General features: G+C 44.0%; 1 protein-coding gene across 7 annotated transcripts in view; it reads right to left on the bottom strand.

Moving 5' to 3' along the window:
- Positions 1-3,916: 3,916 nt before the first annotated feature.
- The window catches only part of SANBR (SANT and BTB domain regulator of CSR), a 38,558-nt gene continuing 26,743 nt past the window's right edge, over positions 3,917-15,731 (bottom strand). For 3 of the 7 annotated variants that reach the window (XM_083605131.1, XM_083605135.1, XM_083605133.1), the window contains 11 exons: positions 14,942-15,094; positions 14,391-14,536; positions 14,174-14,273; positions 13,022-13,054; positions 12,382-12,481; positions 10,744-10,838; positions 9,970-9,998; positions 8,747-8,820; positions 7,747-7,835; positions 7,504-7,595; positions 3,917-6,331 (listed from right to left, as the gene is read on the bottom strand). In XM_083605131.1, the coding sequence (XP_083461257.1) occupies positions 6,295-6,331; positions 7,504-7,595; positions 7,747-7,835; positions 8,747-8,820; positions 9,970-9,998; positions 10,744-10,838; positions 12,382-12,481; positions 13,022-13,054; positions 14,174-14,273; positions 14,391-14,536; positions 14,942-15,094 (948 nt within the window). In that variant the 3' untranslated portion in view covers positions 3,917-6,294. The remainder of the gene's footprint in view (positions 6,332-7,503; positions 7,596-7,746; positions 7,836-8,746; positions 8,821-9,969; positions 9,999-10,743; positions 10,839-12,381; positions 12,482-13,021; positions 13,055-14,173; positions 14,274-14,390; positions 14,537-14,941; positions 15,095-15,731) is intronic. The other 4 variants (XM_083605134.1, XM_083605132.1, XR_014545834.1 and 1 more) reach the window with 3 other exon arrangements.

Below are 15,731 nucleotides of genomic sequence, written 5' to 3'. Positions count from 1 at the left end.
CATTCGTTTTTATATATGTTGCCTCAGTGCTCCAGTTTTATTTATTTTTTACCAAAGCTGCAAGCTAAGAGCCTCACCTGGATTACTCGGAACTAGTCTGGGATATGATAAACTGGGCCCAGTTCTTATTTATTCTTCTCCCTCTGGGAGTATAAGTTCATATGCTGCATGTGCCCCCTCCCCTAGATTGTCTGACCTACCTATCTTCAGAGACTTGGCTGGGTTTCAGGCCTAATGAGCACAGCAGCTTATGCCCTGTAGGTCCTACTCCATGAAACCATTTGCAGAGACTAAAAGCCCCTGCTCCCCAACTTTCTTATGTTGCCTCCTCCCCAGGCTTTCTTGCAAGCAGTCACTCTGTGTCCACTTGCAACTTGTCTTTGCTTTTCCTGTTTCACACTTCTCCTGGTTCTGGGAGTAAGAGGGAGGGGGCACCCATGACTTCACTCTCCCAACTCCCTTCTCCCACTCACTGGATTCTGCTTCTGCTCTCTCTCTGCCAGACTCTCCCAGCTCACTGAGCCCTGTTACCCCATCAGCTTCCAACACCTCTTCCCAGTCTTTTCAATCTGACCACCCATCACCATCCCTCCACCATTCCCTGGGCTCTGAGCCCTCTTTGGTGGTTCCCCAGTTGGTGCCTCCCACTGACCCTGCGTGTCTTACCAGTCTGATGGCCAGTGGATGTATTGGAACGTTGTCTTGCCTCAGCAATAGCCTAGACGAGAGCCAACAAACTGAAGCTCAGCCCTGCTTAAAGAGGGGGACCCCCGGCCATTAGGTCCAGTCGTGGCTAACTCTGGTGTTGCTGCGCTCATCTCGCTTTATTGGCCAAGGGAGCCGGTGTACAGCTTCTGGGTCATGTGGCCAGCATGACTAAGCCGCTTCTGGCGAACCAGAGCAGCGCACGGAAACGCCGTTTACCTTCCTGCCGGAGCGGTACCTATTTATCTACTTGCACTTTGACGGGCTTTCGAACTGCTAGTTTGGCAGGAACTGGGACCGAGCAATGGGAGCTCAGCCCGTTGTGGGGATTTGAACCGCCGACCTTCTGATCGGCAAGTCCTAGGCTCTGTGGTTTAACCCACAGTGCTACCCGCGTCCCTTCAGCCCTGCTTAGACATGGGTATTGTTAGTGGGCAGTTCCCTAGACCGGATGAATGGGAGGCTGCCTGCTCTGGATGGGGTTACACTCCTCCTGAAGGAGCAGATGCGCATCTTGGGGATACTTCTAGAAATCTTGCTGTTGCTTGAGGCTTAGGTTGCCTTTGTGGTGTGGAGCGCCTTCTATCAGCTTCCTTCTGCTGTGCTCCAAATGTCTGTTATCTGCTCTGGTAACCCCTAGGTTAGATTACTGCAATGCATTAGACATGAAACTGCCTCTAAAGATAGTTCAAAAACTTCAGCCGGTGCAGAATTCAGCGGACAGGTTGGTTGCTAGGTCAAGACCATTTGAGCATATTGCCCTGATCCTGGCCCAACTCCACTGGCTGCCAGTTAGTTTCTGGGCTCAATTCAAAGTGCTGGTCTTGACCTATAAAGCTTTAAACAGCTCAGGACTGCAGTACCTCAAGGACCACCTCTCACGACCTGGACCCTGTGATCATCATTGAAAGCTCTTCTTCATGTGCCTCCTTCACAAGAGATCCAGAGGGCAAGGACACAAGAATGCCCCTTTTCTGCAGTGGCTCCCCGTTAGTGGAACGCCCTCCCCAGGGAGGTTCATCTGGCACCTTCATCATATATTTTTAGGCAACAGGGAAAAGCATTCCTCTTCCAGGCCTTTGGCTAATTAAGCAATCTCTGCACTTCTAATCAGGGAGGGGGTGGGGGAATTGATTTTGTTACTATATGTATTGTGTGTTTATATTTTAAACTGTCCTGTGATCCTTGGATAAATGGTGGTATAGGAATGTAATTATAATGACCCACCATATTATAATTAAAAAACCCATTCAGGAATCACCTTATAGGTACATTTAGGAGTTAACTGTATTTGACTAAGCCTTTTGTAGAACCTGTTTCATGCATTCTGTGTCCGGGGCAGCTGTTTATCAGCTCCATCTGGTATGCAGGCTAAGACCCTACCTGCCTGCAGAGTTTCTCGCCAGAGTGGTGCATGCTCTAGTTATCTCCCGCTTGGACTACTGCAATGCGCTCTACGTGGGGCTACCTTTGAAGGTGACCCGGAAACTGCAATTAATCCAGAATGCGGCAGCTACACTGGTGACTGGGAGTGGTTGCCGAGTCCTGAAAGATCTTCATTGGCTCCCAGTACGTTTCCGAGCACAATTCAAAGTGTTGGTGCTGACCTTTAAAGCCCTAAAGGCCTCGGTCCAGTATACCTGAAGGAGCGTCTCCACCCCCATCGTTCTGCCCGGACACTGAGGTCCAGCACCGAATGCCTTCTGGCGGTTCCCTCACTGTGAGAAGCAAAGCTACAGGGGACCAGGCAGAGGGTCTTCTCAGTAGTGGCACCTGCCCTGTGGAACGCCCTTCCAGCAGATGTCAAAAGACAAAAACAACTACCAGACTTTTAGAAGACATCTGAAGGCAGCCCTGTTAAGGGAAGCTTTTAATGTTTAATAGACTATTGTATTTTAATATTTTGTTGGAAGCCGCCCAGAGTGGCTGGGGAAACCCAGCCAGATGGGCAGGGTATAAATAATAATAATAATAATAATAATTCAGAAGCACACCACCAATGCAATGCAAAGTTTGGGAGATAATGCCAATATAAACACACAGATTTTTATTTTATTTTTTAATTCACCAATAATTTGTTTCAATGCCGCAAGAATTTAATGAGTTAATGGCTAACATGTTGGTGGAAAGGCCTGCTACTAACTGAATAGGACTTTTCTGTTACATGAGAATATATAAATACAAAAAGCATGTCAAACTGACTTGTAGTGGATGTTGGCCTGCAGTAAGTGGCGTTTTCACTTCAATATTTTATCATGATGCAGTCCAAATGTTTCAGTACACACATACAGAATCATGAGCTCTGCCTTACTAAGTTTCAGAACTCTTAGCAAAATGTACACATGCCGTTTGGGCTTTTCACTTGCTGAGCAACGTTAAAGTAACCATTGCAAAATGTCCTTTATACAGGCCAATCAATTTCAGCTTTGTTCTCAAACTTTCCCCGTGCCATCACAGATGGATTGTAATGATGTTGTGTGCTGGTCATAAGTGGGGCAAAACGCTTACCCATTTCCCCAGTTGGCATGCAGGAGGCATCCAAATTACCTCCTGCATCAGCTAGGCCAGGTAGGGACATTTGGCCAGTACCACCTGGCTCTGCAGAAGCCATTCAACTCCTGCAATGCCTATTCGTCTACTTCCTGCATCTTGCAAGCTCCTGCTATGGCCCTTGTGAGCAATCAGGCAGCAGCAGTGGCACCTCCCATCTTTTTGGTAGTCTAGTAAAGCAACCATTATTTTGGCTCCTGCCTTAATTCGGTCAGCAATGGTCCTAGGGACCCATTCGCTCCATCTTTGACAGAGTTCAATCAGCTCACATCCATTTATGATGCTAACAACCTTGGTATTTTAACACGTTAATGCTGTTGTAGCAAAACACTGAATACAAACTTGCCTTATACCCAAATCAGAGTACTGCACCCCATAGTTGCCCTTGACTGGACCTAACCGTCCAGGGCTCATTTACTTTTTACATGTAGCCAAATATTGGCTTTAGTAGCTAGCTCTAAAGCAGAAATCTTCCCCAGAACTGCTGCTGGAATTTAATCTGGAACCTTTTCTATGCAAAGCCATGTGCCCTGCTATCGAACTGTGACTTTTGCAGCGGCTCCTCTGGCATTGGGCCCAAACGATCCAGAAGCTGGTAGGAGAAGGTGAAGAAAAATACTGAAGGCAGCCTACACAGGACCCACAATAAATCAGATGAAAATGGTATGCTACTTCAACTTTATTAACTCATATTTGGATTTTTTTGTGTGTGCACTAAACATCTGGCAAAGTGTTGCTTTAAGCACAAACATTTGGCGCATCTCTTTACACAGCTTTGAGAAGAAAAGAATCCCTTGAGTTCATTACTATAATATACCATTCATCATACTTAGTCTCCAACTTGTTTACAGACAGCAGCTTACTTTCCAAGCCTCAGTCATGAGAACTAGACAGACACTCCATTATTATTGTTGTCATAATTTAATGGATACACTGTGAGGACTCCCGACCCTAGAAACCCGATTCTCTCTTTGTAACACACAAACCAAGATTCCTGTCCATAGCTTTGCTTAGTCGTATTTGGATGTATTTAAGATGAAGCCAGCTAAGAGTCACTGGGTACTTTTTCACTGTTGGCATAGCAGACATCATTGCAGATGACAAGGAAAAACAGAATTAATGCTCCAGTTCAGAAGATACCCTTTCAGGCTCCTTTCATACATTCGCCTGGTTCCCATGTTAAAATAAATGGTGGCTTTAATGTGACTGAGCAGTGCACTAGCACATGCTGTCAAAATTATGGGTGGATTACTTCTGCCAGGAAACAAGCCTTGGCCTGCCTTGCTGTGTCATTTGAATCAGGTTCTGTGGTTTCTTTCACCTAAATAAACCACCATTAGTATGAACAAACCAGGGCTTCTACTTGTGGTTTTTGAAGAAACAAACCATAGCCCAGTTTTGAATGACATGACATGACAAGCCAGTCCAAGGCTTGATTCTCAGTAACACAGCTAAGAAGAACAAAACATTCACAATTCCACATTTTTTGTTCACATTTAAACATAGTTTATTTTAACTTCAGTTTAATGTGACATGCAAACCAGACCATTGCTTTAATAATCAAATTCAGTAAGTGGGCAAGGTGGCTTAAAAATCAAGACTGTTCATTTTGAAAGGGTATTGAGCTGCGGGAGAGATATAGCTCAGTAGGGGCAAAGGGAAGTATGATCCATGACCACAGTTTGAAACGTCCAGTTCTTGTTCTTGTCTCCTGCCAGTTTTTTTTTTTTTAAGAAAGGAATTGTCACTGAAAACAAAGGATTTCCCTCTACTCTCTGCAAGAATTGCTACAAGATGGATTCCATTTCTTTAACTCGGCTAGAATGATCAATGCAGGTTCAGAAACAGACTGACAATGCAGGACCTTTGCGCACAAATGCCTCTGCAAAACATATTTGTATAAAGAGGTGTATGCATACAAAATGTACAACACAGGCAACAACAGAAGGAAACCCCCTTGTGCCAAAATGCAGGTAAAGGACCCTCTTGGATGAGCACAGAGTGGGATAAAAATGGTATGAAGAATGCATCATGCTCAGAATGCAAAGTAACTTTACATCCAACAAAAAGTAGTGGCACTTGACTATTTGGCATATGAACTGCTGCCCACTCAACTGGGGCCACAGCGGGTGAAACAAACAGCCTTTTCCCAATCCATCAGATGTGCACAATCGTATGTGCTTCCAAATATTAGATGAGCTCTCTTATCAGATGTAGACTACCTATGAGGTTAGGTGCAACTCCTGAAAATGGCCCAAGCAGAGGTATAGTATGAAATATATTTGGCCCTGCTCTGTTCATCTGTACTGCCCTGCAGCCAAACACAAGCTCAGCAAGAGTCACCTGTACCCACTAAGGATTATGGATTGCAAAGAGCATGATACTCTCCCATCCTCAATTGCTCTTCCTTTTCCAGGAATGGCTATGTCCTTTAACACTCTAGAAGACTCAGTGTGAACCACCTCCCAACATGCCCAGCTTCCCTGGATGCCAGGACGCTTCCTGCCAGAGGGAAAGGAGCAGCTAGCCATCTTTATTCAGTGTAAACGTAAGCTACATTAAAAAGGCAAGAGGTGTCAACCTCTTTGGAGCCACCCCACAGCCAAGTCAGCACAAGCAAGATTTGCCTCAGCCATTCCAGTGGAGCGCAAGAAAAAGCGAGAGCCACACAGTATCCAGACAGAACGCCGATAAAAGGCCAAGCCTTGATTCACTCCCAAAATTTCAGTAGCACGTGAATATGAAATAACCCCAATGTGTTAGCACCACTCTTTCCGACCCTCAACAAAATGAGGGTGTTAAATTCATTTTGTAGGTTTATAAGTGCACCACTGCTTGGTGGGGGGCAGGGGGGAAATGCACTTGGTTTAATATAAGAAATGGCGTATTTACAACTCATTAAAAAGAGAATAATTTACATGGCATTCAGTCACTTGAAAGCTTTAGGAAGAGACATGCCCAGGTTCCGGAGTCCAGTGCGGTCCAAGGAGGCAGAAAAGTGCTTTGGCTTCTGTTTGACGGCTTTGTGTGCAATTGTTTCTACGTGGGACGACCCTGGCCAAAGCGACTTTTAATCCTAGATTTAAGAGAAGTACATGGGGTTTTTTTACACACAGACAAAAGGTACCATTGAAAGTTATTCACAGCAATGATTGTAACCGGCTCAGTGGTCATTAATTGCCAATTATAGAACAGTTCGTTTGATACAGGCATTGGCAAACTCGGCCCTCCAGATGTTCTGGGACTACAACTCCAATCATCCCTAGCTACCAGGACCAGTGGTCAGGGATGATGGGAACTGTAGTCTCAAAACATCTGGAGGGCTGAGTTTGCCTATGCCTGGTTTGATACTTCAGTGACTTCAGTGACATCTGCACATTATCATCAGTGATTCAGTATTGATATTAACTAGACTAGAACATTATAACACTAGCACCAAAAAAATAAAAATAACTGCCAGTTAGGGTGGTGTGCTTTTTAAGTTTAGAACTGACCAAAGCAAGCAAGTAATGCATAATTAGCAAAAGGAATATATTGGTACAGTGGTGCCTCGCAAGACGAAAAGAATCCGTTCCGCGAGTCTCTTCGTCTTGCGGTTTTTTCGTCTTGCGAAGCAAGCCCATTAGCGGCTTAGCGGATTAGCACTATTAGCGGCTTAGCGGGCTTAGCGGATCAGCTGATAAGCGGCTTAGCGGCTTAGCGGATCAGCTGTTAAGCGGCTTAGCGGATCAGCTGATAAGCGGCTTAGCGATCAGCTGTTAAGCGGCTTAGCGGATCAGCTGATAAGCGGCTTAGCGGGTCAGCTGTTAAGCGGCTTAGCGGCTTAGCGGCTTGGGAAAAAAGGGGGGGGAGGAAAAAACCCCCGCAGGAACTCGCAAGACATTTTCGTCTTGCGAAGCAAGCCCATAGGAAATTCGTTTTGCGAAGCACCTCCAAAATGGAAAACCCTTTCGTCTAGCGGGTTTTCCGTCTTGCGAGGCATTCGTCTTGCGGGGCACCACTGTACTAAGAGAACCCCCAAATAAAATCCCTAAATCAGGTACAGGTCTTGCAAATTAAATGAAGTCGCAGCAGTTCACAGAACATTCTGGGAGATTTTGTGTGTGGAGATACCCTAATTGTAGGGGAAAGTCTTGCTTGCCGTTTCATAAAAAGGGTTTGGCAGAGGAACATTTTGATAAGATTTTGTCAAGACGCCTTGCTTCTCTCGTCTCTTCCTCCCCACCCCATTTGAATTAAAGGGTTTACCTCATATTTTTTTCTGGGACGTTCTGGCGGGTGTTGACCTGTGCCGCTGCCCTGATCTGAGCCTCGAGTCTTGCATAAATTCCAGCTGCAGACTGAAAGTCACAATAGACAAATCAAGAAAGTGTTAACCAACTTGTGCTTTATTTTTTACTGTGTGCAGCAAAAGGCAAGGTAGGAGGTAGAGTCTTGCTAATCAAGGGTGAAGTGGGATAGAGTTCCCACCAGCACCAACCCCAGACTCACTTCTTTGTTCTCTTTTGATTTTGTCCGGTCAAGCTCCCCCAGCCTCATTTTTATTAGGTGCCCGGTTATTTCGACCATCCTCCGCTGATCTGCAAGCAACATGAAATAGCAACAGAGGATCAGAAAGGGCTTTTCTTGTGCCGTGCCGACACCACTGTTACAAAGCAAGGGGAAGAGGTACAATTGCCTCTGTCAATCACGCTTGCAGAGATGTCTCTCCTACATCTACCTTTGTATCAGTTTAACAATTATGTCCCTCCCCAATAATACTGGGAAATGCAGACTGGTAAGGTGCTGGGGTTTTGCTGCTGGGAGTACCTCCCTGCCCCAACACTACAAAGCTGCAATTTCCAGGTGCCATAGAGCAGTTTGCGTGTTTATTGCGCATATGCTACATACACAAGGTGCCCTTCGTTCCATAATTTCAGAAGTAACTCATTTAGCAAGTTCTTCTGTTAAGGTGGGTGAAGTGACATGACCTGGGAAGCTTCCTTTCATAGGAGCTCATTCTGTGCACATCAGAGAAAGCACAAGAGGCAGTTCATTTCAACTTGTCAAGTTTATATCCCTAGTTACTTTTTTATGAGGCCTATAGGGCTCCATAGGCATTAGAAAAGGAAGTACATTGGTACCTCTGGTTGTGAATGGGATCCGTTCCAGAGGCCCATTCGCAACACGAAAAGAGCACAACCTGAAGCGCCATATCTGCGCAGGTGCACGGCGCAATTTGGTGCTTGTCCGCATATGCGAAGCGCAATTTAGCGCTTCTGCGCATGTGTGAGCGGCGAAACTCGGAAATAACTCTTTCCGGTACTTCCAGGTCACAGCGGGACATAACCTGAAAGAACGTAACATGAGGTATGACTGTACAGGCACAATTTCTCTCACATGGAACCCTGCCATATCCATATTCACGTAGCTGTGGAATGAAGCTTTTATTTATTTCCTGTTGCTACACCACGTAAGTCAGGCAAATGTTTTGAAAAAATGTATATCTTACCTTCCTCTCTCTGAGCATCCTGGTTGAATCTAAGTGATCTGGATGCGTCCCACTTATTCTGCTGCATGCTCACACTAATTAAACAGCAGAGAAGCCATGAGAAACAAAAACCAAAGCAATCAGCACTATTTTGTTCAAAAGTCAGGCACTGTTCATAGGGCAACCATTGTTTACTGCTCTCACTTGAAACTACATCATGCTTTCTGCAGGGACCTCTGGAATGTGGGGCAAAGTCGTCATGCCAAAACCACGACTTGGCATGCCAGAAATAAGCCTTGTGCTCAGATACTCTTCCTCCTCCTCTTCCTCCTCACATGTTCAGTTAAATTTGCCATTGCATCCAAGCCAGAAATGCAAACTACTGTTTGAAAGCTGGCTTGTAGTTCTGGTTTGGAGATGATACACCAGCCACATTTTGTCAGTTCAGGTGTAGACTGTCTGGGCATTCAAACTCCTTGTGTGCTGTTCTAAACTGCATGGGGAGCCTCTGTAGGTAGAAGGGCTCTCTCCCACTTTCACCCTCAAACACATGGGGAGTGCTAAACAGTGTAAAAGTGATGCTTGGGTGCGCAGGGCTTGGCAGTGCATCCTTGTTCACGGCCGCATGTTTGTTTTCACCTAAGGAGACTGAATGCCCAAACAGGACTTAGTTTATTCCTTGTTCAAGAGAAAACCTAACTGAGAATGTGAAGGAAGGAAGAAACACATGAGTGAAAGTAGCACAAGAACTATGCTTTGGCATTGTGTGTGAACCAGTCCAATGAGTGGGGATTATCTTTTCCTAAAAGCATTCTTTATCATTGCTGAATTGACTGCACTGGATTCCCATTTAGTCTTCAGGAGAATGAAGAACCTAAATTGCATCTGGTGTCCAGAGGTGTGCCACCTCTGAACATGAAGGCTCAGCTTAACCATCATAGTTAATAGCCACTGAGACACCTACGCTTCATAGATTTGCATAAGCATTCTAATTGCATTTCCTTTAAAAATCAGTCGAAATATTAGTTGAACACATGATAAAGCAAGGATATGTACAATTTTATAATATGCAGAGAACAATATGTGCAAAGAAATCAGAGAGGGGAGCTGAAGGAAATCCTTGGTGGGGGGGAGAGGGAGGGGTGGGGGGAAGAAAAAATAATGTGATTATTTGGATTGATATTTTGTTATGCTGAAATTGTTTAATAAAAATATTTTTTTAAAAAATCAGCTGAAATACTTACATAAAAGGAGATGCATCTCTGGAATTAGTCTGTCAAAAGAAAGGCAGAATAAAGACTGTATGCTTAAATTCCTTAGATTAATGTTAACTTATTTAGAATTTCAAGCTGCCAAACTGCATAGGATTCTACTCAAGACACAGTTGTTCATAGCAAAAATAAAAGCAATTTTAAAAAATAATGTTTTAAAGTCAAATTTAGCATATTGCAACAGATTCTGGAGGCAGATAGATATATATGGGTAAGCAGAGCAATCTTAAAAGTGGCTAGAGAGGCCACTGGAAGGAGACTAAGTGCTAAACCACTGACATAATGGTACTTATTCACCTGAAAGAGTCCTCAGTATACAAGTGGAAAGCTCCACAGGAACAGATATACTGCCAGCTGTGTTCTGACAGCAGGCATTACTTCCCCTCTCCCCAGACCCACAACAGGCTGACAAGACTTTGGATGCAGCAGAGCAACCACCATGCAATCTCCCAACCTCACCATAGGATTACAGCCTAAGAAACAGTGCATCTCTGTCCATGTCTACTCAGAAGGAAGTCCCACTGAGTTCAGTGGAGATCATCCCCAGGTGTACACCGATAAAAGATTTCAGCAACTCTCACTGGATGCAACTTGATCTTCAGGACCAGGTTAGAAAACTAAATCAAAGTGAAGTTCATGCTGTCCTCAGCAAAGTAACAAAGGTATAAGATGAATCCACAGAGAAATAGCCAGATTTATGTCCTCACAAAGGTTGCATAATAGTTGGTAAGATCTCTCAGGATTTACCTTCTCCAGATTCTTTTCCTTCTTTTGAACACTGGGTGAAGACACTTGTTTCTTTGGATGTCTGTGGGATTTCTTTGACCGCTCTTTTCTTCCTGCTAATAATATGCGCAAGTCAATTATAAGTCGCCCCTCCTATTTATCACACTCAAAGAAAACAGCCAATTCTAAAATCTCTCTCTCTTCACGGCTGATCTATACAGGAAATATGAGCAGTACTGCAAAGTGTGACAGATTTGTCTCCCTGTGCAGTGACTTTCGTCATCAAATAAAATAGCAAACACCAGTTAATTTATCACTTTTGCATTATCTATATATTGCTTCTTGCCGAAACAAGCTTCTAAGCAGTTTACAAGTATAAAAAACAATTACGCAAACATTAAATGTAAGCATCCATGATTAAAACATGCAATGAAACAATACCATTAAAACAACACAGCAAATAAAACTAGAAGACTCTGGTTGTGAGGTCAAGGGAATATCACTGTAAACAGGTGCATCTTCCAAAGCCAGTGGTATGCCAGTACAGATGGGGCTTCTCAAGTTTCAGAAGTGAGTTCATTTCCTAACACCCATGCCACCAGTGAAGAAGCACATCACCACAAGCCAATAATCATTTGTTATTCTATTTAACAGATTAACTTCTTCACAGCCAAAAGCTACTAAAGCAGTGAGAAATGAGATAAAATACAAAAGACTAAGAACAATAAAACCATTTCTGCAATTGGTTTTACAATTCATATTTCTTAAAATGGCTTGTCTAATTTCACTCGGTAACCAGAGGACTGGAGCAGCAGTACTCTGTACAAGATTAGGAAGTGGTAACCGTGTTCCCTTTGCTGATCTTAATGTCCTTAATGAATTTATTCCACCCCCACCACATACTTATAATTCCACTTCAAACCTGTTCCAACCCACAATTCCATAACACCCCACAATTTGTTTGTTTGTTTGTTGTTTTTAAAAACCTTCCTGGCCAGTATACCAAAATGCTTAAAAGGTGAAATAGGTGGGCCAGCACTGCACTTAAGAGTGCATGGATTATATCCTTTAAAGGGAGGAGGAGAAGGAGGAGAAGGAGGAGAAGAGGAGGAGGAGGAGTTTGGATTTGATATCCCGCATTATCCCTACCCTAAGGTGTCTCAAAGCGGCTAACAATCTCCTTTCTCTTCCTCCCCCACAACAAACACTCTTTGAGGTGAGTGAGGCTGAGATACTTCAGAGAAGTGTGACCAGCCCAAGGTCACCCAGCAGCTGCATGTGGAGGAGCGGGGAAGCGAACCCCGTTCACCAGATTACGAGTCCACCGCTCTTAACCACTATACCACACTTGCTCTCAAGATGTTGAGCTGTGTGTACCTCTATGGAGGTTTATGCTTATCTGCATCACACACAGATTTTAAATTACAATACTCACTTAATTTTTAATTTAGTATTGTAATTAAAAATGATAGAGCTACTTGTGACAAGGTTTGTTTTTCCAACAGGCAATCTTCTCTCTCTCTCTCTCTCTCTCTCTCTCTCTCTCTCTCTCTCTCTCTCTCTCTCTCACACACACACACACACACACACACACACGGGGGGGGGATCCCTAACTGCTAGCAGAGAACACCTGCAAGGTCACAGGCAGCGAATATATACCTGGTTTCTTGTATACTTCTTCCTCATCGCCCACTTCATCCTCTGTGACCTCAGAGCCAGTGGTGTATTCATCATCTTCTGAAAGCAACAACTGTTGTTTCTATCGTTGTCAAGGAAAAAGCATAACAACTATCACTTTTTCTCACCAAAATACCACAGGTTCCCCCTTCTCTGCAAACCAGTAAAAAAATTAAGGCCTGACAGGTAAGGAAGAATGACAGCTGACATCCTCTAACTGCTTTTGCTGAAGAGCCTTCATCTCCTCCTGATCTGTAAAGGTAGAGACCAAAACAGACTACCCTACCTTACTCTAAAAAAGTCTAACTAGAAGCAACTTCAGTCTCAAATTTTGCAATACTCAGTTATGTTACATCACGGCTTCCAGGCCAAATCTGAGTCAAAACTCAAACAACTGTGCTAGGAATCAGTGCTGCAGGCTGATAAGACCATTTGTGGTTTTTGAAAAAGAGATGCATTTCTATAGGTATCCCCATCCCAATGCATTTTAATTACCTTTTTCTTCTTTTTAATGATCACGCTGCTCAGTGGTTTAAATATGCCAGCTAGTGCAGCACATACAGAATATTTAAAACACAAAAAGAATCAGCACATAGAATAGGAATAACTCGGGCAAACGTACCAGCTGGAGAGTCCAGTTTTTCAGAGACAGGAACTAGAGAAGGAAGTGGGGGGGAAGGAAAATTAAAACTGGCAGTGGTAGGGTTACCGGTAGCACCTTTCATGCAACCTATTTGTGCATGAAAGGACACTCCAAAACATCTTTCAGATAAAAACGGTCCTCCCTCTGTGTGTATTTCCAACTAGCGCCCACGTGACCGACTAATGAATGCTTGCATTCTAACTCAGGTGCTTTCCCCTCCATTAAGATAACAGTATTTCCTATTTATATTCATTCCTCCATGGACACTATTTCAAAACACTACTCTGAAAGGATTCCACATAGATTCCACACAATGTTCCATTCCATAATATGGACACACGGGTACCAAGCATGTGAAGGAGCTCTCTACAGCATGCCGCCCCAATCCCTTGTAAGATTCCCTGGATCGATCCAAGTTCACACCCACTTGGGGGGACCCTTTTAGATGGATGCAAATTGCACATCAGCTGCAGAGCACGGCCAGTACATACTGTGACGTTAACATATGAGAGTGCTGGAGGTGAAATAGTTAAATAGGTTACCCAATCAGAACCCAGGGGGTGGAGTCAGAGGGACTATAAAACCAGCTCTGGGAGGGGCAAAAGGGGGGTTCCTTGGGAGTTGGTTGGAGTGGGAGTGAAATGGGATAGAGTCTGTGGGTGGGTTGAGTTAGTGTAGCGAAACAAGCTGAGTCAGGAACAGTTAGGAGCTGGGAAGACAAGTAAATATCTGAGAGGTGGTTTAGTGAGTGGGAGCAGGTAGCGGAAGTTATAGGTTTGGATAGGCACCCCATGATTGTAATTGACCGAGACCGTTTATGAAACCCCATGCTTGTTAAATTGCAATAAATAAACAGAAGTTTATGTTTCAATTTAACCCTGACTGGACTCAGTATTGTACCAGGTAGGGCCTGGGTGGTGGCAGCGAGAAATAAAGTGGTGGCACAGGGATCAATAGACGGTGAAACGTCCGGGGACCCTGTGTGATGGCCACACATATATCTACACCTAATGATTGGAGCTTCATCCTAGAAGTATACTCAAAGCTACTGAGTTATTGAGCCAGACTATAGTTAAGCAATATGAACAATGTGGAAAGGAAAAGCAGAGAGACGTAGGGAAGGATACTCACAGCATTAATTTCTCCTGTTCTGGGGCCCCACGGTGCATTTGGCTCCAATAGCACATCACATTCAATGCTCTTTTCATCACTCAGTCCAATTCCAGAATCACTTGAAAAAATAAGTATTTAGGAATATTATGGACTGGGTTGTTACTGATTCGAAAGAAGCCTACCCGAATGGTGGGGTGCTTGCCCAGGAAAGATGAAGACATACCTCTTTTCTTACCTGTTTTGGTCTTTTTCAAAAGGCACAACAATGACATTTCTGTGCTGAGTCAGATCGTTCAGTATTTTAGCAGTCTGGTAAGGAACAGCATCCACACCTTCTCCTCCAGCAGGCAAGCCAATCACATGGTCCCTTACTTTGCATCCCTTCCATTAAAAAGAGAGAGACATTAGCTAAGGTACTTCCTTAATGCAGACGTAATTGCAAATCATGGATAGTGTTGGCCATGGTTTGAAAGATTGCTTCAAATCAGGGTTTCACATTCTAATTTGTGGCCAATCCTAGTTTGGATATTAGGATTCAACGCCTAACCATGATGAAGCATTAGATATGATCATGGATAGAGTAGTTAGCTTGCATGTTAGCTAGATAACATACCATTTCAAATATTGACTCTAGCTCAGGCAATTATACAGTGGGTCTTAACGCACCTGGCCAGGGGGTGGCAGGAATCACCCCACACTTTTGTTGTGTATAAAACACGGTTCAAGAGAAGGTGGCTTGTGGAAGGAGCAAAGAGGTTTTAAAGTGTCTTTCCCCCAAATACATACTTTTGGAAGAGGAGCAGGATCAAATCTCAGAACCTTCTGGTTACAGCAGGGATACACTCCAGTACCATTGGAACCAAGAGCACCGACCACGCCAGGGTAGACAACTGGCTGAGGGTGGTATTGGCAATGGGAGAATTCAGTACACAGGAAAGTCTGCAAGGGAGATGTAACAATGACAACAAAATCACTGCTCTCAAGATCAAGTATTCCCAAGTTGTGCAGAAAGGGTTTACAGCAGTATACAGAGATGTAGTCTAACAAATAGCTGTATACTAGGATGTACAAGGTAGCTGCTGCTGCTCTTATCCTTTGAAAATGGCACTGATTAAATGAAGTGCTGGGTGGCCCATTCTCAGCATTCTCAAAAGACTTGACCAAATTAGTTCAGCACAAACTATTTATCCATTATTCATCCTCAATGTACAAAAACATGGGAAGGAACTCAATGTATGGCTTTGGCAATTAGTCCATCAGTGCAAGCTTTGCACTCTTAATAACTTATAAGAACTGTCTGGAAGATGCAGGGTGTGTTGGTCTCAGAGTTCCTGTGTTTTAGGAAGTTACAGGGGCCTACCAGGGAAACAACCAAGCTGCTTTGATCTTGGAGTAGCATAAGAAAACTGGCAGCTAGTGAGTTGTGTGCAGGTTGGCCATGAAGTACAGGGTAGACTGGACTGGCCAAGAGCCTTTCTTTGTAAAAAAATAATTGCTTTGCTGCATTCGAAGCCCCCTCCCATCTGTGCTCCAAGAGTGAGTTGGTGGCAACAACAATAACCTAGGACTTGCCAAT

The sequence above is a fragment of the Podarcis filfolensis genome, assembly GCF_964270895.1.
Source record: "Podarcis filfolensis genome assembly, chromosome: 3".
Classification (NCBI taxonomy): Eukaryota; Metazoa; Chordata; class Lepidosauria; order Squamata; family Lacertidae; genus Podarcis; species Podarcis filfolensis.
Note: the sequence above shows the minus strand (reverse complement) of the source record. Positions and strands in the feature narration are given on the sequence as shown.